This window comes from Manacus candei, unplaced genomic scaffold (assembly GCF_025592945.1).
Source record: "Manacus candei isolate 608988 ecotype Guabito, Panama unplaced genomic scaffold, ASM2559294v1 h1tg000023l, whole genome shotgun sequence".
NCBI classification, from domain to species: domain Eukaryota; kingdom Metazoa; phylum Chordata; class Aves; order Passeriformes; family Pipridae; genus Manacus; species Manacus candei.
In genome coordinates this window covers 13,208,611-13,232,642 of record NW_026138071.1, presented here as the reverse complement: position 1 = coordinate 13,232,642, position 24,032 = coordinate 13,208,611, and the positions used below count along the sequence as shown (strand labels likewise).

The following is a 24,032-nucleotide window of genomic DNA, read 5'->3' as shown; positions in this document are numbered from 1 at the left end:
CGAGGGGCAGAGCAGCAAACTGACGCTGAGGGGAATCTTATTAATTCTCCTTAACATGACCAAAATAAAACCTGCTGGCACAAACACCCGATCGGTGCCAAAGCTCGGCTCCCCAGTTCAGGGCAGATACTCCCGCTGGGAGGACGTGTCGCGCTAAAATCTAACTCACAGCCCTACCCTCGACGGGCTCTGTTTTGCAAAGGAGGCAGAGGAGGTTTTTATGTTCGGCCCGGCCGGGTCAGGCAGGTGCGAGCCCGCTGCAGCCACAGCGCTTATGCAACCGCGTCACGACAGGGCCGCCCCACTGAGGCGTGAGCGGCCCCCGGCGCTGGCCCGGGTGCCCTGTCCCGAGGGGGGGCGGCCCGCGGCACCCGCCGGGCAGGGCCCGCTCCCCTGGGGACGCTGCGCCGACATCTTAGCGCCGACGGGACAAAGCGCTGCGGCGGCGGCGCTGTGTGCAGGCAGGACGCAGCTCAGCCGCTGCCCCGGAACCGCGGCTGTCGCCAGCCGTGACTGACAGCCCCGGCGGGAAGATTTCGAACGAGCGCGGCCGCGGCCCGGCGCCCCCCGGGCACAGGAGCGGCGGGGGCGCGGGGGGGCGGGCAGGGAGGAGAGAGCGCCACCGCCGCCGCGCAGCTGTGGCTGTGCACTGACCCCTGCGCCGCGGGCGGGCGGGCGGACAGGCCCCGGGAAATCAAGGGGGCGCGGCGGCGGGGCCGCCTGTCGGGGCGACGGCGGGGCGGAGGGGCCCGGCGGGCACGGGCCGCGGGCTCCCGGCGGGTCCCGCTCATTGTTCCCCGCACCAGCCCTGGCAAACAGGAAGCCGCCCCGGCATGGGGCGCCCCCCCCCGCCCCCGGCGGGTGACTGGCAGCCCGGGCGGCCAGTGCGGGCGGCGGCGGCGCCGCGGCGCAGCCAATAAGCGCGCGCGCGCGCGGGCGTGGGCGGGAGTTCCGGGCTGGCAGGCGGGCGGGCGGGCGGCGGTGTCGGCCGGGCCCCCTCTCCCGCGGCAAGCCCCACCTTTCGGCTTTCCCGCACCGTCAATCAAAATAGGAAAAAAAAACCGGAGTAGGCTCGGGCCGCCGCCGCCGCTTCAGCCCGCCGTGAGCACAATAAGCATGTCCCCGGCGGCAGCCGCCTAGCCCCAGCCAGCAGGGCCTGTGTGCGAGCCAGCCAGCCAGCCTGCCTGCCTGCCTGCCTCCCGCCCAGCCAGCCAGCCAGCCGGCCGCTCGCACTCACACCATGACCGGTACGTACGCACCGACCGAGCCGCCCCGGGGGCTCCCCGCTCCTGCTCCGGCCCTGCGCGTCCCCGCTCCGGCCCCGGAGCGTCCGTGTGCGAGCGAGGCGAGACCGGCACTGAGAGCAGCAGCAGGAGGAGCAGGGGGAGGAGGGAGAAGAGGGGCAGGGGCAGCAGCACGGGGAGGAGGAGGAGGAGGAGGAGGAGGGCTCCGTGCGGGAGGGCGGGGGGAGCGCTGGGGTTAGGGGGGGGGAGAGGGAGGGAGGAAGGGAGGGAGGGAGAGGGAGGGGGGTGATCGCTCCCGTCAGTGACTCTCCCCTCCCCCTCCCCGCTGTGCCCGCAGCTCCCGAGAAGCCCGTGAAACAAGAGGAAATGGCTGCCTTAGACGTGGACAGCAGCAGCCACAGCGAGTATCTCCAGCACGGCAACGGCGCCGCCTCGGCCTCCGCCGGGGCGGCCGCCCCCCAGGTGAGCGCAGGCCCAGCCGGGCCCCTTCCCCCCCCCTCCCCCGGGTGACACGTTGTGAGCGGGTGCGGAGCCGGTGCCGCCGCCGCCGCTTCCTGTGTGCGCGTCTGCGAGGAGCCCGGTCGCTGTCCCGCACTAACCGCCACCCCCCTTCTCTCCCTGAACCCGCCCATTGTGGGTAGGACGCGCAGCCGTCACCGCTCGCTCTGCTGGCGGCCACCTGCAGCAAGATCGGCCCGCCGTCGCCGGAGGAGGATGAGGCCGCCGCCGCCGCTGCCTCTCACTCTGCCGGAGCGGTGAGTGCCCGCCCCGCCGCTCTCGCACGGCCTGCCGGGGGGAGAGACTGCACAGCCAGCCCGCCCGCCCGGGGGGAGGGACGGGACACACGGCACTGCCCGCCCGGGGGGAGGGACGATAGCAGGGCCGACCTGCCAGGAGAGGGGTCCCCGGGCTCCCCTGCCTCTCCAGGAGGAGCCGGGCTCCCGGGAGGAGGAGGGAGCCAAGCTCCCCCCTCCCCCGCCATTGGGAGCGGCGGCTTCATTTACTTTCAAAAAGGGGGGGAGGCGGGAAGGCTCCCTCCCCCGACCCGGGCACCGGAACGGCTCACTCGGCACCCGGCGATGCTGGGAGGCATCTCACCTCCACCTGAGCGCGCCCCTGGTATCCTTTCCAGGCTGTCAGCCGGGAACCGCGCAGCCAGGCAGGAACACAAAATGAAGGCTGGCTGTAGGGAAGGATGTAGTGAAGTAAAATGGCTGTTTAGAAGCGAACGCAGTGGTGGAAAGCAGCTTCCTGTATCGACGCTGTTTTTTCTAGGGAGAGTTATCGTGCGGTTCCTCGTATTGCAAACCGAATTTCTGTCCTTATCTCTCATGCGCTGTCGGCTCTAAAAGGAGCCTTGATGACCTTGGGACCTTGCGTGATGAGAGGGATCTTGCAGACTAGAAATGTATTCGTGCTGAAGCTAAATTGACAATCCGCATAACAAAAGCCTTATGGAAACTCACGTTTCTTAATTGGTCTGGCTAAACTCTTTTGTTGGCATACGCTTATAGAACTCAAAGCTCTTGTGCATTTCCAGATAGCTGAAAATATTGGTTTATTAAATAGAGTTCCAAAATATCTTCTAAAATGACAAACTGAAGTAGTTTTTTTGGCCTTGGAAAGCCGGACATATTACCTCTAATTTTAGTTTTTCTTTACAAAAACACTTTTAAAATTAGCAAAAAAACCTTTTTTCTTTTCTTTTAAAAAAACTTTTGTTTTCTAAACTTGCCATACAACAGCCTTGTATGTTTTAGAATTCTGCAAGTAGGAAGAAAAACTCAAAGCATTATACTGGTGCATGAACTGTCTGTGGCAAGCTTTTAACAAATGTGGAAGTGTTAGTGATGTTAAGTTTCTAAATACTTGAGTGCTAAACTTTAAAGCACTTTTCATCTGTGCATTTCAGCTTACTTTACATAAAGGGAAGCTGAAGTAAAATAGCTGTCTGAGGTCATACAGCAGGTTGTAGACTAATGATAGAGCTCAAAAATATATTAAGATTCTGACTGCCTTTCAAGCATCCTTTCTGCCAAACTTGTTTATTTGGTCAAGCAGTATGTTTTTAAAAATCTTTCTATTGTTGTTAGGTGCCTGACACCTCTGAGATTTGTTTCATAATACTGGATGCATACAGCACTGAAAAGTATAAACATACATATTGAAAAATGATGTTTTATCGATTGCTTCCTTTCCTATGTTCACCTTAAGGTTGTTCTCATTGTAAATGTGGAATTGTGCACCGTGAGGAGGGGTTGTTCGCTTAGGATGAGCAGTACTAGGTCTGACAGGATACTAGAATGGTAGTACAGGACAAATGGTTCCTGATAGTTCAAAATGGGCAAAGCAGTTTTGAAATGGTATTTCTTTATTCCTGTTAAATTAATCTGTTGTTGTGTTTACGTATAAGAAGCTTTTCAGGGCAAGGCAGATGCAATTCAAGAGAAACCAAAATCTTACTTAAACCAAATCTGAATATAAGCTCACTCACTACTTTTCATACATGCAGATAGGCCCCTCCTACATATCTTCTGTGAGTTAGGTTATAGCATTCTGGTAATTTTTACACTCCTACAACATAACTCTTGAATGATTCAGAATATTTTAGGTGGAAACTAAATATAAATTGGAGGAGATACCTACAGTAGCTGAACTAGACACTGGAGTTAATTAAGATGACCTTAATAAAGAGAGGGGAGGGACTAAAGGCCCTGAAATACATTCTTTGTGAAAAACAGAAGGCCAAAAGGGATTTAGTGCAGTAAAGATTTTTTTTTCTGATCCCCTGAGTTTATCTTATCAGAGGATGGAAGAAGGAGGAAGGAGCTAAAAAGCCTTAAGTTGTAGGTACCTCATAATGAAAATGAAATCTGTACGCATAGATAGCGACATAAGTGTCTTCCTGCAGTTTGTGATGCTCCTTCCTTTCCCAGGAGTATAGATGAATCAGTTTGATATCTGTGTATTGGTGATAGTGCCTAATGTAGCGATAGGGAGACAGCCCTTTCCCGGTATGTTCTATACCTGGACTGCAGTTCTGTCTGCTGAACATCTGGTAGAATTCTCAATCCATACAAAGAGATAGTAAAAGTTAAACTAAGTATTTCCTCTTAGAAGTGTTTGAAGAGCCTGCATGTGTAGGGCTAGTGGCACTGTGGTTTGGGGGGTGTTTTGTTACTGTTTTACTGACTGACACTTGCTTCCTAGAAACTGGCAGGGCTGGAGCCCATATGCTGGGCTAGCACACTGCTTTCCTGGCTGAAATGGAATGCTGCAGCTGCTCCCCAAGAGACCAGCAGTATGATTTAAAAGCAACAGCAAAACTCCCGTAGGAATGTAGGGAATATTGCGTGTATGGGATTTGAGGAAGAGCTGGAGCAAATGTGATCTTGTTTGTTGTGATCTAGTTGTCCCTGCTTTAAACCCAGGGGTTGGGACGGATGACCTTCATAAGTCCTTTCCAACTGAAATTATCCTATGATTCTGTATTGGTATCTGAGTCCAGGCCTACTGTTTGAGTGGTCTTTGCTGTTATGCCACTGACAGGATTAGTGGCAAAGTAAAAAGACTAATGAAAATGGCAACTGCTTGTAATGGAAAGCACATGAAAACAATTGACAGAATTAAACTCAACCCTCTTCTTCTTTCCGTCCTGTCAATGATCTGGCAGGCTGTCTCTAGTCCAAAAGGTTTTCAGCTTGGCCCAGGATTCTGGTTAGAACTATATTTGCTTTTGAATGAGAGGCCCTAACAGGCATTACTTTCCAATTTTGTCTCTCTGTGCGTTGATGAAGATTGAAGTCTTTCAGCTTTGATTCCATGATTTGTTCTACCTGTGATTAACCAACACCACTGTTTTGTGTGTTGCTTGCTGCTTTTTGATTTTCATGTACATGACCTTGAATTTGTTTACCTGAGAATCTTTTCCTCAGCTGCCATACTGCTGCATCCGTGGTTTGTTCAAATGCTTGCCATGGAAACTTTGCCTTGAATATTGCTGCCTTCTCGTATGTGTGAGAGCCTTGCTGGGATGGTATGCACTACTGCTTGACCTAGAATGACAGCTCATGTTTTGGTCTCTGGATGTCTTTCCCTCTCCTGGGAATTTAAAGTCTGAGAAGTTTTATTTTGGGTCTTGCTTTTTCACTATTTATCATTGACTAATAATTCTACTTCTAACTGTCACATTTAGGATTCTTTTTCATTTAGTTATAAATACTCTAGTTTCATTCCAGTTTAAACATCTGCGAAGATTTTAGCATTAGGTGAAAATGAGAAAAAAAGCAGAAGGTGGCAGAGCTGTGCATAGGGGTGAAAACGAAAAGGCCAACAGATTTAGGTCAGACAAAGCGTTGATGGTTGGTCAGCTGTATGGTTGGCGTGATCAGATAATTGTTTAAGAAGCCATAAAGCTGAGCTGATAACCAGTTGTTTATGTTCTCTTACTTCATTGTAATGCAAAACTAAAGACGCACTTTAACTATCACACTCCCAAGAGCATTCTTATGGTTATCTGTGTGGCACTGGCATAGGTGAGGATGCAGTGCAAGACTGATGGGAGGTTGTTTGGGAGGTCTGGAAGGCGGGTGAATTGGGAAAAGCACAGGCTGGCTGATAACTGTGGGCTCTGGCAGCCACCAAAGAATGGGAGCTGTCAGAAATGACTGCCCCAGTTGTGGTATGTAGTTGCATCTAGTGTGGTGCTGGGTACGCTGATTCTCCAGTCTTAAAAAAAAAAAAGGCTGAGGGGAATTATTTATATAATTTGTTGCTTACCAACATGATGTGGAAAACATTTGGACAGCTTAATAATTAGCAATGTGGGGAAGATGAGTATCATTTATCTGGTGTAGACAAAGCATTTCTTTGTATCTTTTACAAATAAAGGTTACAGTGTTTTAAGACTGCTTTGGCATAACTTGAGCTTTAGAATTGAATATCACTGCTTCACAGAACATAATGAAAATCTGGAATTCCAGTTTGTTTATGCCTCAGAACATTACTGTAACCATCTGAGATGCACCTAGCTCAACCTCAGTTTAGGGGGAAATACTAATAGTGATGATAGCATAGAGAAATTGGAAGGCATTTTAAATTTCATGTTTTCCACTAGGCAAAAATATGCATGAATACCACATGTCAGAGTTAACTATACCACTTGGTTCTCTCGCCTATATGATAATTTTGAGGAAGTTCAGAATTATTCTGTGTGCTGGTTTAAAAGTTAACCAGCAGGGGGAATGAACTCAACTCAAAGGAGAGATTATAAGTCAGAATAACAATTTATTAAAATAATACAGTAAGTACAATAATACAAACAAACAATTGGTCTCAACCCACAAAAACCCAAATGTATAACCCAGTACCCTGGGGCCTGAACAAAGTGGTGTTCCTTGGGCCCTGTTTGAGTCCAAAGTAAAGGGAGAGGGGAAGAACCTGCTGGTGGGAGAGCTGCTGCAGTCTGGCCAGAACTGGTGATCGCAGTCCAGTGGTGGTCTCAGTCTGGTTGAGAGCGATGAGATGCAGCCGTCCTCTGGATCCCACGAGTGGGTTGAGAAATGTTCCAAAACTCCAAGATTATATATCCTCCAGTTCAGGCAGGAATGTTCAGTGCTCCCCTCAGGGTGGGGAGTTTCACAAAGGGTGTGAGGACAGAAACATCCTCCTATCTCACAGGCCTCTTAACACCTAGTTTATAGCCTGAGGAGTCAGGCTCTATGGGCAGAGGGTGCGAATAGTCTATTGACAACAATAGTCTAGTTTCTGGGAAATGACATGGAAGGCTATAGAATACAGTTTTGGGTTACACCCACCATGATGAACTGATCTCAGCTGTCCTAACTAGGACATTCTGACATCCATTTTTTCCTTTGTGAGTGATAAGATAGCTTCCTGATGCCGTGTTTCTGGATGTGAACAGATGTACCAGAATGTGTTCAGCCACTATAGAAGAGTCTGCCTGAAATTGTCTTACTTCTCTCTGTTTTATACTTTTGCAGAATAAAGAAGTTTCAGGTAGAATGTAGTGACTAGCAGTGTATTTCCCCTGTTGCTGTCCAGGGGAACACAGTCTTTCTAGTACTGGATTAGAATGAAGTATAGAAGTTCTTCTAGAAGAAGTTGCTTTAAGGATGTTCTTTAAAAAAATTATGTTTTATTTTGCTTTACAGTTTTGGAGAAAGTAAGAAAATGTACATTTTAAAACATTTCCATATTTAAAGGCAGCATAAACCAGAAAGTTCTCTCTGTAATTTTAAACATTAGTAAGAAGTCTAAGATTTCATAGAACAGTTGAGGCTTGGAAGGAGTCTGGAGAATGTCTGGTCTCCCCCCCACTTGCTCTAAGCAGGTCAGTTGGAGGAGATTGCTCAGGACTGCGTCCAGTGAGTTTTGAATACCTCCAAGGATGGAGACTCCACAACCTCTCTGGGTAGCCTGTTCCAGTGTTTGATCACCCTTATGGTAACAAAAAAAAAAAAAGTTTTTTCCTACATTATGGGGGACAGAGTCAAAAGCCTGACTGAAGTAGTGATAAATAATATTCCTTGCATAACCTTATCTACCAAGCCAGTCTTCTGATCATAGCCCATTGTCAGGTTAGTTACTTAGTTATTTCTACTTTCTAAATCTGGGCTGGCTACTTCTGATCACTGCCTTCTCCCCTGCCACACCCCCTAAATTTATTTGAAGGCTAATTTTTTCAAGGTTATTTTCAAGGTTATTTGCTCCATTGCCTTCCCAAAGATCAAGTTCAGTCTGACTGATCTCAGGTCCTCCTGTCTTGTCCCTCTTGATGATTTGAATGAGCCTTCAGCACCTGAGTTAAAAGCACGAGGAAAACAAACCATTTCACACAATGCTAATTTCTAGTTTGGCATGTAGTTATGTTGAGATTTATACACATATATAGATTAATAATTGATAAACAAATGAAGTTACCTACAGTCTTGTTAAAAACGTCTCCTTGTTGCCATGTCTCATTCCTTAGTATTGCAGCTTCCTTGTTTCTACTAACATCAGGAATATTGCATTGTCTTAATTTGGGCAGGTTCTGAACTTCTGCTGATTGATAAAAAGCTGCTGAAGTTTTGACTCCAGTTGTCTATGTTAAGAAAAAAGATGATGTTCTTTAAAAGAGACACAGATGTATTTCACCAAATTAGCATGTCTTTTAAAGTAACATTTTAAGCAGGCCCAGATAATACTTTTTCCCTGAAACATTCTTTGTTTCTCTAAACATTTGATTTGGGCATATGTATTTCTCTGAATTGAGTGGCTTCATTGGTAGAGGGCTGAAACATGCAACAGAATTAATTTGCCTTAACAAGCAGCTTTATGTCAACTGAACCACAGTGACGGATGTTTAACATGTTTTTAACCTATGGCAAATACAAGATAGAATGTATTAACTCATACTTTAATGAAAGAGTCGAAGCAAATGCATTTTATCTAGTATTTGTAATGACCTAAGAATGCACAGATAGTTTACTGTAGCTTGGTAAACACATGGTATTAAACTCATGCATTAGAACCCTAACTCTTTCATAAAACAACAATTTGGATGAGGCAGTGTCCAATCTTCTTCTTTTGGTATGTGATTTTTAAATGTTTAGGAGCTCGTGACTCATTATCTGTCCACCTCTGCTCATTTTGTGGATGCTTTTGCTCCAGGACTAAATGGGGCAAAAGTGACTTTCCAAAAAGTGCAGTAAAAAGCAGTCCACAATAGACCAGCAGAGATAAGCATTCAGTAGTTCTTTAGCAATAAAATACTGATGGCTAAAGGCATGTACTCAGTTGGTCACATTTGGCACGTTGAAATTCAGGTGTCTACAACCTGGCAGGTTCTCACAGGGATATTTCTTCCATTCCAGTTTTACTTTGGCGAAGGATATTTTATTTTTTATAACCCAAGTCCTATCATTCAATATGGTTTAGATCACTTTTAAAAGGTATTTTATCTTCTCTATGCCTTTCTTTTATATCCTTCCACATTTGACTTAATGTTGCTTTAATTTTTTCTAAACACATTGAACAAGACAATTATTAGATTTTTATTTATCATGACCCCTGATTCTTCAGAGAGGGGATTTTTGGCTCAGAGACATCTGTTTATTTTACCCACTAGAAATTATACAAGGCCTGTTAAAGGATCAAAAGACAAGCTGAACAGCAGTTGTTGCTTCCACTCTTTGTTGCTACTTGACCTTTCTCCAGGTGGACATATCATTTGATTTTAATTCTTCCCATGTCTTGTGTCAGCTACTCTCTCTGCTCTGTTCCTGTCTCTTTCTCTTGTTTCCTGATGCTGCTTCCAGTGAATTCCCCATTGCTTCCTGTTCTCTCCTCTTTGGCTGGCTAGTGCTGAACTTTCCTCAGATCTTTGTCCCTTCCTCTTGAAACGGAGCCTTTGGATTGCAACCGTCCAGCCTTCTCTTAAAGGAACAGTTTCCAAATGGCTGCTGCCTGAGTATCAGTTGATAAGGAAAAGAACTGTTGCCTTATCTCTACCCTCTTAAGTATTTTTCATGGATGGCTGAGAGACAACAAATAAAACTGGGAGGATTTCAACTACATTGTAAAGATCAGTAAATGAGTAGGCTGCAGATGTTACTGCTCATATATCAGTTGCAGAACTTTTGAGTTACTACCAAAATGCTTAATTGCCTGAGGATGCTGAGAAAGGTTACTACTCTTTTAGTTAGTAGGAAAGAAGTCCAAGAAATGTCCTACTAGCTCATCAGACTTTGAGAAAGGGTATAAGAGTCAATCTTGTTATGTCAGGTTGATGACCATTTGAGGTTAGAGATCATCCTTAAATACTCTTTACCATACAGGTTTTTTTCATGCTTTGATGCTAGTAATTTCAATAGCTGCCAGATAGCTTCTTGAAAGCCTCACCCTTTTTTTGCCCCTCCCTCCTCGTGATTCGTCTGGTGGTGTCTGATATAGCCAGTGTAAGAGCAACATGTGAATAACAGGCATTTAGTGCTGTGTGTAGCAATGGCTTCATATCCTCATGCATGGTTGCCCTGAACTTCTCCATGGACTGACGAGTACATCTATTGGAAGAGTGGCTCTATTGTGCTAAAAGTCTTACAGAGCAGGATTTGAGGGAAGATTTCACTAGATCGTGAAAAGGTGAGATGTGTGCCTAACATGAAAATGGCAATATGGGAACCTACATGTTTTGGAATTACAATAACGGAGGTTATTTCCATATCATGGAGACAGGTTCCCTTTGAACTATTTCTGTGGAGGATGTTCATATGTATTACATAAGAGTACACACAGACATGCTATTGCATACTAGATCAGTCTAGTTTTAGCGTAAACATGCAACATTTGCTTGTACATAGTTTTATATCAGTGAGGAATTATATCAGACTTATAATGGTTTCCATTACTTTTTCTTTCTCTTTTGTTCTAACAGCTACTATCAGCACGTTATTATACATTTATTTTATAATTACACACTTAAACCATATAACAATCATATTTTTGCTTTTGATATTTTCTGACTGATGTTTTACCTTGTAACTTTTATGGGTGTTTTGTTACTTTATAAAACCTTCAGTTAATAAGTATTTATATGCTTGTGAATTGAGTAGTTATGAACTTTCTTAGCAGCATTTCAGCAACTGGTAACTGTATGTAAACAATATTAAACTCAAGTGTATAAAGCTCATGTGATAGCAGAGGAAAATGGAATTTTTTGCCACCTTCTAGATAAGATATATGATATAGAATATTACTTTTTTTTTTCAAATATCATAAGTTACAAGCTTGAAAGACTAAAGGATTTAAATATATTCTGTAAATGACAGGTTAATCGGTATAAGAGGAAAATAAAATAATAAAATGGAATTACAATTACTCCTTTTACTCTTTCTCTTCCTTGAAGCATTAAGGCCATAAAATTAGTTTTGTTCTGGTGATGCTGAATCTGTTTACTAATAAACTACATGAAAAGTTATGAATCACACTTATGAATCAGAGTATCTTGAGTTGGAAGGTACCCACAAGGATCATTGAGTCCAACTCTTAAGTGAATGGCCCATATCTTTGAGGGCTAAAGAAGGCCAGCATTCTTTTTTTTCACAATCATTATTTGTACAGTTCTTGAGAGGTATTTAGAACCAAGATATGTGTTTCCTTGTTGGAAATGAAGCTTGACAAGCACAGTGAAACTGGTTTTTAATAAGCACTCAGAAAATAGAATATTTTTTTGTACATATGAAGATTTTAGTGTTGTGGGCCGGAATAGGATAAGAAAGTGAAACGAGCAAAGTCCCATCCAGTGCTGTGGACTAAATTCACTCAGCTGCCACAGGATTCATTCAAGCTGGCTAAGTCTCAGTGCTGTGTTAGGAAAGAGTTAGATGAATGCTATATTTTGCATATTCAGGTTTTATTGTAAATGAAGTCAGAATGCAGCATCACAAAGAAGTTGTGATATGCTCTGGTAATTTCCCTACCAGGAGTGATCACAGTATCAGTGCAGAAGGACAAAATAGAGGTTTTCTTTCTATGTCTTCTGGACTTTGAGAAAGGGACTAAATTTGTTTCACAAAGCTGAATTGATTGTAAGACAAGTTGGTTGCTTGTTGATAAATATTAAGTTATTCTATTGGTTTACTGTAGTGTGGTAAAACAGATAAAGAGAAACTTGATATTCTTTAGATTGATTATTATTTACAATATCAAGTTGGTTGACTGTGCAAATCTGTGCTAAGCATTGCAGAATGTTAAATCTAATTCTTAATACCCTATTCTGAAAAAGCTTGCTTTGGTAAAGAAAGGTAAGTGCTTTTTACCTCTTCTTTGCTGAATAAAATCCAGTAGCATACTAGGTTCTTTAACCATCTAGGGGGTCTGCTGTGAAACACTGGTCTTTTCTGTTGTTCCAACTTAATTAGTCAAATGATACATATGTCTAATCCTACCATGGTATCAGTGTAAAAATCCTAGAAGCCTTCTTCCTAGTGAAACACTAACTCCTATAAGCTTCTAGATAGTAGGACTTTGTGTTAGTGTAACTTGACTGAGGCTGTCCAGTCTTTCCAGCTGTGTGACTGTGCCACCTCTTAACATTCTCTGTACTGCTGAGAGTCACAACATGCTCACCTCTATCATAACAGAGTCAAAAGGCAGTGGAGCTCCAGGAGATACAGGCAGCACTGGCTGCACGGCAATTCCTCCACTTCTGTGTGATAGGTGCCAGGCTGGGTGCAGGGTGTAGCTGAGTCCTGGGGTAAATTGGTGCTGAGAGCTCCAGGAGCCCCTGCCAGCTCCCTTCTTCCCAGAGCCAGGGGTTTAGATTACCCAGCAGCCCTACCCCCCCAGAATAACCCTGCTGCTGGTCACCTGACATAGCCATGACATAGGAGCTGTGTTTGACAGGTCTGCAAGCAACGTGCAGCTCAAAACCTACAGATTGGTTACCCTGAGTTAGGCATTAGCTCACTTTCAAAATCTGTATTTCATAGTTTTAATCCAGTTGCTGATGTTCATACAGGCTGTACTGCATGTTTTCCAGTAGTGTATCAATAACTAGTGTTGAATTGCGTGATTGGTCTAACACATAGTCTGTACATCACTTGTTTTAATTTTGTCTTTTCTTTTTTCTTTTTATTCAGACGGGGGATTTGGCTTCTGTGCAATTAGCCGGAACTCCAAACAGATGGGAGGTCTTGTCTGCAGCTCCTACCACTATAAAGGACGAAGCTGGTAATATAGTACAGATTCCAGGTGCTGCCACAGTAACTTCAAGTGGGCAGTATGTCCTTCCTATTCAGAGTTTGCAAAATCAACAAATCTTTTCTGTTGCACCAGGATCAGATTCGTCGAATGGTACAGTGTCTAACGTACAATACCAAGTAATACCCCAGATCCAGACAGCGGATGGTCAGCAAGTTCAACTTGGCTTTGCAGCCTCTTCTGATAATAGCAGTATAAATCAAGAAAGTGGTCAAATTCAGATCATTCCTGGCTCTAATCAAACCATCATTGCCTCTGGAACATCTTCAGCTAATATTCAGAATATCTTATCTAGTCAGTCTGGTCAAGTCCAGGTTCAGGGAGTTGCAATTGGTGGTTCATCCTACCCTGGCCAAGCACAGGTAGTTGCTAACGTCCCTCTTGGACTGCCAGGAAATATTACTTTTGTACCCATCAATAGTGTCGATCTAGATTCTCTGGGACTTGGCAGTGGTTCTCAAACCATGACAGCAGGCATTAATGCAGATGGGCACTTGATAAATACTGGACAAGCCATGGAGAGTTCAGATACTTCTGAAAGGACTGGTGAGCAAGTTTCTCCTGAAATTACAGAAACCGCGACTGATAATGACTTATTTGTGCCAACATCATCTTCATCACAATTGCCCGTTACCATAGACAGTTCAAGTATATTGGAACAAAATGCAAATGACTTGACCACAACCAATGCTCAAGTTCATAGTTCTGATCTTCAGGGAAATTACATCCAAACGTCAGTCTCTGATGACACACAGGCTCAGAATATTCAGGTCTCCACAGCACAGCCAATTGTACAACACATACAGCTACAGGAATCTCAGCAGCCAACCAGTCAAGCCCAGATTGTACAAGGTATTGCGCAACAGACAATCCACGGTGTACAAGCAAGTCAAAGTATTTCTCAACAGGCTCTTCAAAATCTTCAACTACAGCTGAATCCTGGAACTTTTTTAATTCAGGCACAAACAGTGACCCCTTCTGGGCAGATAACCTGGCAGACGTTTCAAGTGCAAGGAGTTCAGAACTTGCAGAACTTGCAAATTCAGAATGCACCTGGTCAACAAATAACTCTGACCCCTGTGCAGACTCTCACTCTTGGCCAAGTTGCAGCAGGTGGGGCGTTGACGTCAACTCCAGTTAGTCTAAGCACTGCTCAGTTGCCAAATCTACAGACAGTTACAGTAAACTCTATAGATTCTGCTGGTATTCAGCTGCATCAAGGAGAAAATGCTGGCAGTCCTGCAGGTATTTATTTTACTCTTTTTGCAGAAAATTCTTTTATATTACTGCATGTCGTTGGTTTAAACTGTGATTATCGGAACATGATTGTTTTGCTGTGGAAGCCTACATAATACGGTGGGTTAAGCATAGTGATGATAGGTTTTATTTGAAAGTACTGTTCCATTAGAATGGTAGAACATAGCCTACTTCACTTCTTTTCATATAAGCTCCTGTAACTCCCAACTGGTCCTATTAGTTAACAGCACTTCAGTGTTTATAGATGGTTACAAGACTTACCATGCAGAAGATCTGCATACTAAATTGAAAGAGGGAAAATCTGGCTTTCAACTGCCACTATTCTAAGGCATACCCATCGTAAGCATACCCATTCTTCCTAGTCCTGAATAGATGAAGTTTCTGTGGAAAATCCAAAGATATCTGTTGATGCAATTTTTTTCCCTTGAAAATTTGCAGGCCCCCTGTGGTGCTGTTGTTCATTTACTCTTTTGTTCAACCCATTTCCTGCTGATTTAGTATCAGTGTAACTATGATGTAGGAAGCTCATGTAAGCAGAAGCTAAACAAGCATGTAAATATCGAAATGGAGTCTGTGCTTAAGAACGTGTGAATTCCAGTACTACTTATTTGCAGTATATTTCAGAATGTACAGTCATGAGTGATAAATTTCACAGCGTATTTTATCTCTGTAAGCAAAGAAGTACTATTTTCTTAAAATAGGTGTTTCTTAATGTGAGAAAAAATAAAAATGCTTGTTTATCTTGGTAAATTTCATACAGTGCATTCCAAATTTCAGGGCATTTTCTGTTTCCAGTGAGAAGGTCTTTGTCTCCATCATACTTTGTTACCTATGCGGACATGGGGTACAGACATCAGTAACAAAAAGCACGTATTGTGCATGTTAATACAGGTAAACTCAGATGTCAGAATCTAAATCTTGGAAAAAGGGCCTGTGGCTAATACCAAATACAAGAAGGTTGAGAACTTCCTTCTGAGATTTATGTTTGGTATGTAGCTAATATTACTGCTTGCAAAGAAATGTAGCAGAAACTTGAGAAGAAAGATAGAAAGGAAAAGGAGAAAGGAAGCAAAAAAAAAACCACGTGAAAAAGAAGTTGAGCCTGCTCTGTGCCATGTGTATCACTTTGTCTGTTGATGGTTCTTGAGAATATTTCAATAGTGTTCATAATAAAATGCAAGGGAGTTCCATCAAGGATTCTTTAACTGTATTTTCCTATGAGAAATTTCACATGGGAAGGCAAGAGACTAAATGGGATATATGAAATGTGATTTAATAGACAGAAGTACTAGATGAATAGCAGACACTATTGCCTGAAGTGAATAGCTATAAATACCTGATTATATTAAAGATAAGGTGGAGATTTATAGTGACATTCTTCCTACTTGTCTAGAAGTAGTAAATGGACTGGAAGGTATTAAAACTACCATCCCCTAAATTTGGGGAGAATGTAGTTGGTCCCTCTTTATGTTAGAAGCAACTCACTTTTTCAAAGTAACAGAAAGCATTGTTCTTCCCCTTCTTGTTTATAACCCCTCACAATATAGTATGGCACCCTTTCTTTTGGTTGAAAAATAAATATGCAGTTAGAAGCAGATAACGAAATTATAATTTTTTTTTTAAAGTCAAAAGTATGTTGTTCTTCTGCAAATAAGGAAAATGGTTTAATTTGAAACTGAAAGAGGAAGGTATGTGGAAGGGACAGCAGAATGAGAGAAGTTAAAGGGTGTGAAGCTACTTGATTACTTTTTTTCTGCAAACTAACAACAAACTTTGAAGCAAGATAGAAGAGTTTCCCTGTATTTTCTTCCCTCCTAGCCAGGTAATGCACTTCCTTTCATAACAAATAGAGTCAGGCTGTAATTTCTGTTTTCATTTAACGAAATTTTTCTACCTGAGGCAGAAATAGAAAGAACATATTCCTAGTCTTGGGTCAGAGATGGTTGGTAACTACCTGAGGTCCAGATAATGTATTTTGCTCTATTAGCAGTGTAACTGTGAAAACAGTTAGGTTTTAGATTTTGGTTGTTACAGGCCATTGTGTGAGAGGTGTTCTTCCAAGGCTCACTTCCCAGGTAAGTAGCAGGGGACATCTTTACTGTACTCATGAATGTGTGAGAGATTAAAAATGTCTGTACCTAGGTCCTACATTTTATTTGCATAATGGAAAGCCACCAGAACCCTAATACAAAGCCAACAACTCTGTCCAGTAAATGTACAGTTTTCTTTGAAAAATGTCCAGTAATTAATTTTCTACCAAAATGTCCACTTTACCAGGCATACATATGCAGAGACTTCCATTGCACTGAATTTCTCCTGAAAAGTCTTGGCTGAGCGTCTTTTAATCTTCAAATGTTTATTAGAGCTCATATTCCTCATTGTGCCTAGTGTTGTCTTGTGGTGGCAAAGGGAAGGGTATTGGTTAGTCATAGCTGAAACTCTTCAGCATTGCTTTTCCAACAAAAGCTGTATCAAATAGTATCTACATGTTAAATACTGGCAAAGAGATATCTTTCTTGCCTGTGTTTTGGCTTCAGTCTTTTGATCTTGAGAAGAAATTAAACCTGAGAAAGCTCTCTAGCAGTCGACTCCTTTTGTTGGCAGTTTGTAATAGGATACTGTGTTGTATGTAACAAAAAGAGCGATTACATGCACAGTTCACATTACTCATTAGTGGCTTACTTCTTCAAGAAAGGTTTTTTAGTGTGTTTATCTTGATTTTTTTCTTCAAACATTTAATATAAAGTAGTGTTTCTTTTTGAAAATTATTGGGTACTGAAATGTACCAACTTGGTTTTCGTATTTCTGATCCTGTAAGTTTTGTCAATTCGGAGGAATTTGTAAGTTTTTGGATTCCCGCCTGCACTGCCCTTTCTCCCTCTGCCATTGTCTGGACAAAGGAAACTTACTGTGTCAATCAAAATCTAATCATAATAGCATCTCAGCTAATTTATTAATGTACTGAATCACAGTTTTGGATTGGTTATTTCCTGGGAAAAAAAAGCAGTTGTACCAGCTCTTATATAGGTTGCTTAACGTTTTATAGGATGCTGGATACATTTTTTTATATATACTTCTTTTGACTATTCCAGTACCATCTGAAGAAACTAGAAATTACCTGAAAGAAAGTAGCATTGGCTTGAGAATGGACTTTGCTACTTATCAGCCCAGACACGCTCACCTGGAAGATTCATTTATTTAAATAGAAAAAACCCTCTACAAACAGTTTTCCAGATTGGTCTACAGCTGGAATCAAGTCAAAGGGATTCCTTTCAAGAGTTGACTCAAAGTGTCACTGCAAAACTGGGGTCTGCATTTCTACATCTTTCTTCCCAGTTCCTCCTCTGCCAGAGTGTACACAGCTCCTTGTCGGACTCATCTGCCTGCTGCCATTGAACTTGCAGTCAGGGCTGTTGGTCAGCTTACAGCAGCTGATAATGAGTGGGAGTGGCTGGCTGTTTGTGGTGGCGACTTCATTCCATTCCTGCCAGATATCTTATGCTGGAGTAATTTAGCTACTCTAAATTTGGCCAAAAAATTGCCTGACAATTTTCAAGGTAAATAGTTGCCCAGGTGACAATTTATCTTTCATCTGCTGGTATCTTGTGAGGCTTTGGTCTAACATCTGTTTCATAAAACAGTCTAAACTCCCAAACAAGAAAAATTGAAACAACCATCCCTGCAAGTAAAACTGTGAATGCTCCATTTTTAATGTTTTAATGCTTCTGATGAGATAGCTATGCTTTAAGTAGTGTTCTGCACTTTCTTCTGGCATTTAGAACTTTTTAAAAAGTTTTGGCTTGTTTTCAGTATTACACAACTTAGTTTTTTCTCTTCCTTTCCAAGTTCCAGTGTTTAGCCTTGTTAATTTTAATTTCACTTATGCAGGTTTCCCTTCTAAGGCATTCTTTATACCAAGCTTTTGAGACAAGGGCACGTTATTATTATGAAATTAAATCTGATTTTAAAAAGTCTTGTGAAATGCATGAAGTAAACTGAAACAATAATGTTGAGTAAATATTTTCATCTCACAACATCTGTTTAGAGCTATCCAATTTTCATTTGAGGGATTTAGTTTGCATGTTGTAGAATCAAAACAGTTAAAAACAATTCCCCTACTGTTTTATTTTTTATATGAAAATTAAAATTGGAAACTGATGAATTTAAGTTAGTGTGGGAATTAGAGCTATTTATGTACCAATCTTGTGTAAATAGTTTGCTTACAGCATGCTTAAATTACATTCCTTATTTTAGCATCATTTTCAAAGGAAATTAATAAATTGTGGAAGAATTAGATGATCATGCTGTATGTGTTTCAGAATCTTGCTTATAACAGCACATAGTAAATTATCTCAATTCAAGTGTAAGAAAGTTAGCAGAACTATGGTTAGTCTGGATAATTTTTTAATGCAAATCTATTGCTGTGGAGTAGAATTACATTTTTTTTTTTTCAAATTCTTTAAAAGATTGAATTGTTGCATCCCTCCTGTTCTGTGCTTCATGTGCTATTCTGCTCTATGTTCCAAAACAGCTCAGTCTTTGTCAATTTTCTTACAGCCCCTAGTGGTAAGGTGAAACTTTGTTGCACGTATGTACCTAAGTAAGCATCTGTCATGAATGCCAAGTGTCTGGGGGTGCAACTTAGATTCTCAAGGTTAAGGACGATAGCCTGAGTTATCTTAGTCTCAGATATCCTCAGGATGTTCACAAAAGAATATATTACCCAGTTTCAGGTGCTCGTTTCTTTTTCATTTTTCAAATACTCTTTTTGCAAATACTCCTGAAGCAAAAGGAAAACTCTCATACACCTCTCATACATAGGAGTGTGCAGCAAGTATCCATGAAGTGAAAGAGGGAAGGGATTTTATTTCAGTACTGCATCAACTTAAAAAAGGCTAGAAACTCGTCTTCTGTCTTTTTGCAGTCTCAGCACTTTAGGTCCATTGTTTCAGGTTCTGTGCAGTTTTCTTTCCTTTGGAACCTCCTGGCATGATCACATACTTTGGTTCTGATCTCAGATCAGAACAAAACTCATCAGTGCATCTGGTTTGTAAAATGTACCTGAAGTTTCTTCCAAGGGCAATGGCAGTCTTTTCATAATACCAGGAATGCTCACCAGGATCCTAGCTGTGATTGCCCTCTTGAAGATCAGGCTGGGTTGTTGGTGGGTTGTCTTTCACTGCTTGGAGAAGGCACAATTTTTTTTCAAAAGGTAGTAATTTCTAAGGACAAAAGGAGATAAAAACAGACGTTGTCAGTGACATGTTCTTGTAATTTGTCGTATAGAAATGATAGTTCTCAATCTGCATCTGAACTTCATGTCAGTCTTTAATTCATGTATTCCACATATGTTTTGTACTTCATTTAATAAAAATGTTTTCCTTTATCCTAATAAGTCACTTGCTGTGCAGAACTCTCAAGTATATTATATCAACAACGGTGTCATCATTGATTAAAAAAAAATTTACTTTTTAGTCTAATTGTTCACATAATCCCATTTTGAGTGGCATTAATTCTTTCCTTACTTCTTTGAGTCTTTGATTACCCTCTTTCAGTATTATCACAGTACTAGCTTTTTTCTAACCCACTGGAGCATTCACATGGTCAAAAGGCTTACAGCATTAAAACCACAGAGAGCTCTTCAGCCTTCTCTTAAAAGTGTTGAATGAAAATTATCCTAATCTGTTGATTTATTAAGTGTTTACTTCAGTATCTGTTTTTACATCTTCCTGACTTGTTGTCAGTGGGAAGCTTTTCATTCTCATCTAGTGATAGAACCATTGTTTGACTTTCGCCTAAATACAGAACAGAAACACTTGCTGAACAGTTCTGTCTTCCTGAATTACTGCTGACAGTTCTGTTGTCTGGCCCTAGTAGCAGTCTGATACTCTTCTGTGTTGAAATACTTGATCCTGCTGATCTGTCCTCTTGCTTTCCTTACATATTTATGGAGTTCATGGCTTCTGTGTCAAGCATGATTGACTTCTTCCCCCTTTTTAGTTAATCCCTGCTTATATTTTCAACCGTGAGAAAACCAGAAAAAGTAAGGGCATGCTACAGCAGGCATTACTGTCTGTAAGAATCCAAAATCTTGAGGATCTGTAGATAGCACATCTCAAGGGAGTACAGTTAATGTAGGGGAAGTAACTGTTCTTTGACGCATAATGTGTGTTGTGGTAGCACTGGCTTAAGTGCTTTCGTGATTCAAATTCTTAAATAATTGGCTTAGAATATTGTATAGGATCACTTGGAGATACAGTTTGTGGCATTTCTTGCAAGGAAAAAAGTCTCTAGTTCTATTTTTAATCATTTTACTGGTACTGCTTGAATATTCAGCACTGTGAGGTCCTGCTCCTAAACTTGTACACAACAGTTGTTTTTCCTCAGAAAATTAAAATCTGATTTAGAGCTATTGAATCTAGATGACAGTCTGTCTTCTGAGTTGAGGTTCACCAGTATTTCAAGAAGACAATCTGTAGTGTATCTTATGTTGCCTTGTAATTTATTGTGTAATAAAAATGCCTAAATTTACACTTAAGTTTTGGGGGGCAAATCAGAGTAAAAATCATTAACTCTGTTCAGTTTCCCATCTGAAAGACTTGCACAGCTGATCAACTAGTAGAGAGAGTTGAATTTAGATAGCTTAATTTAGAAAGTTTAGTTTAGATGGGAATGAACAAGGATAGTGTCTTAAGAAATTTGACCATCTTCATTAAAGCTTCCTCATATCTAGAGATGAAGACAAGATGAGTCAAGGTACTAAGGGAATGTGGGTTGCACTGTAGAGAAAACAAAACAAAATTAACAAGAGAAGACAGAAAGGAAATGGGAATTCACATTTGTTTTCTTGGGAGAGGTAGGAAGAGAAGCCTCTATTCGGAAACAAATGAATAGACATGTCTGATTACAAGATGTTGAAATGGCAGACAGTCAATTTGTGATGCTGTGAGGAAATTGGTGTGAAGGTATGTGCAGTGCTGCTGCAAATCTGTTTTCAGTTGAAAGACCATATTTCTGCTTTTCCAATCAGGAACTTGTAAAGCTTAGCTGAATAAAAAGGCTACCTTTGGAACAAAATTGTACACCAAGATCCCAATTTCCATCTGTTAGAGAAAAGTAAAACCTAAAACAAATCTAGAATGCTAAATAGGAAGAAGAATTTGAACAGAATATATGAGTTTCTAGGAAGAAGAATTTGAACAGAATATATGAGTTTCAGAATCTGTTGGCAGTTTAAAACAGTATCTTTGTCTAAATTTCATCTTCATACTTACCTAATAATAAGTCTTGAATTTGATTAAGAAGTAATAACATATAGAAATTTGAAGGCATGGAAATAAAATAGTAGCAAAGAAAATGTAACTTTCATTTAGCCTATGTCTAAGTGGTAGAAGACAAAAAGTTGTCTCAAATTTACTAGTGTTATTTACTAGTCAGATTGTCATGACTAGGGATTATGTAAATTCTTTTAGTTCCGTTTTTTTGCAGAATATGTGTAAAACCTGTCAGTTGAGGCTGAATTAGAACAGAACACATCTAGAAGAACACGAAGAGAGAAATGCAGTCTTTGATATCTACATGAATTTGCATAATCTCAAATTCCATTGCATTGGAGAAGACTTAATCTTTTACTCTTCTCCATGGTTTGCCCTTTCAACACCTTCATGAGTGGCATGCCCTTCTCCCTCCAAAAATTAGTCACAGAATTTTACTTTATCTCTTGCAATAGTATAAAATCTACTTGGAGGGCAACAGACACATCGGTTCCAAGTACCTCATTTAAGGCAATTAAGGCACATTCACTCTGAGTTTTGATGCAATCCACTCTCTGCTATACTATATCCTGGAGAGGCTAGATAAACACTTAATCTATTGATGTTTCTTTTAATTGTTTTTTTATGTAAAGTATAATCTACATAATTAAGTATTAAGAAGTCCTGTCTGTATATTGGCAGTTTACGTTGTACTTTTCTGTGTGCCTGGAGTAGAAGATAGTCCTTCTGAGGATTAACTAAAGCAATAGCTAGACTTTCTGTCTTACCAAGATAACCAGGAAACACAGCACAAAATTACAAACACAGTACTACTTAGCCTTCATTTCAGTTTTGCATTTTTTAAAATAATAATATTAAGTATTGTATGCCTATGTAAATTGTTATTTTCTCCAGTTCCTCAACTGTTAGGAGTGCTTTGTCTGTCCCTCTTTTTTTTTGGTCCAAATAAATGTCTTAATTATGCCTCTACCATTATAAAGCTATCATGAGTCTTTGTGCTGCTGCTGCAGTAATGGTGGTGATTGGGAGAGACTGGGAATAGAGACATACTGATGGAAAAGGGAAAGGAACTCATGATGAAAGTTTGTGAAATGAAACAAGCACTGCATAGAAGAAGGTATAAAGTCATGGACACTGGCATGCAGTAATAGACTTTCTAGGCATGCTTCTATTTTTAGGTGTTACTGGAGTGTGACTTTGGAAGGTCAGTATAATAGGAGAAATCATATGTTATATGGAATGTTTGACTTCAGTAGTGGAGTTGGGTCTTGGGAGCACAGATCCATACCCTAATTTGATCCATTCATCTTTGCTAGGACATACCTCTTTCGAATTATATATATGCAGTGTTAAGTGGACTCAGCTACTGACTTTGCAAACACACTAAATGTCAGTGTCTAATGTTAGTGAGGTCATACTGAAATTACTTCTTAATACAGTGTGCTATTTTATTAACAGTACTTTAATTCTTATTTTAAATAAAAACAATTTATACAGTGTATGCTTTGTAGAACCTTTGATTGGTAAAAGAATTTTGAGTATGGTGTGTAATGTATCCAGTCCAAAAGAACTGCTTGGAGACTTGCATTGGGCTGTGCTGGCAGCCTTGCTGCTTTGCTGTATTTAAATGCCTATTATGTGCGCTTTTGCATGAGAGTGGAGCAGGCTTTTGTTTTTTTCTAAAGTTGCTCTAAGTGAATGTATTAGTATACTTGATAGTATCCAATTTGAAAGATAATTCTATAAATTTTTTGATGTATACTGTTTTAATATTTGCTTATGTAAAATTAATTCTATATATACAAATTGTTACAGATAATAAAATTACTTCATAGGTGAGTCTCAGAAAATTACTTAATTTGGTAGGAAAGATAGTTTGGTGGCTCATGCAAAGACCAGAAGTCACCACAGGTTTTCTAGGTCTTCAGGTGAAAGATTTGTTATGATGCTGTCTGAAATTGTGAACTTGTTATGGTAACAGTGAAGCTTAGTGTGCAGGTGACTTTGAACAAGCTTACCACAGTAGTGCCACATGTGTAAAAGAGTCAGCAAAACTGAGTGTGCTAGCTCCTGGATTCCCACAGCCAGAGCCTATCATATTCATGCAAACTTAGTTTTGGCGTTGACTTTTGCATCCAAACCAGATAAATATTCTAGACTTCCCTGTTTCTGACCTGGAATTCTCTTCCCAGTGCAGTGGTTTCCTAGAGAGTTACTGTAACCATAGTTACATCAGTGTGAACAGCACAGTCCTGCAAATGGTTATACATGTGCAAAAGAAAGGCAAACTGGTGTTGGGAATGACTGGGCTGAGACCTTATTCGCATCAAGCAAATTTTTATGATAAATTTTAGAGACAAATCCTTTGTGTCTAAACAGATGAATGCTGGAGATGATTTTGAAAGTAGACCACATAACTATTACTCTTTATGTATTTTATCATCAGTTTCTTTCTTAATCTCTACTGGGACAAGAGGCTCTTTATGATATGACC

General features: G+C 41.2%; 1 protein-coding gene across 3 annotated transcripts in view; it reads left to right on the top strand.

Annotated features, from left to right (window-relative positions):
* The first annotated feature begins 295 nt into the window (after positions 1–295).
* SP3 (Sp3 transcription factor) overlaps positions 296–24,032 on the top strand; it is a 36,025-nt gene continuing 12,288 nt past the window's right edge. The window contains exons 1-5 of one of the 3 annotated variants that reach the window (XM_051787395.1): positions 296–1,247; positions 1,582–1,706; positions 1,886–1,999; positions 12,887–12,977; positions 13,083–14,252. In XM_051787395.1, coding sequence (XP_051643355.1) covers positions 1,241–1,247; positions 1,582–1,706; positions 1,886–1,999; positions 12,887–12,977; positions 13,083–14,252 — 1,507 coding nt within the window. In that variant the 5' untranslated portion in view covers positions 296–1,240. Of the gene's footprint in view, positions 1,248–1,581; positions 1,707–1,885; positions 2,000–8,326; positions 10,389–12,886; positions 14,253–24,032 lie in introns of those variants that run through there. The other 2 variants (XM_051787394.1, XM_051787396.1) reach the window with 2 other exon arrangements.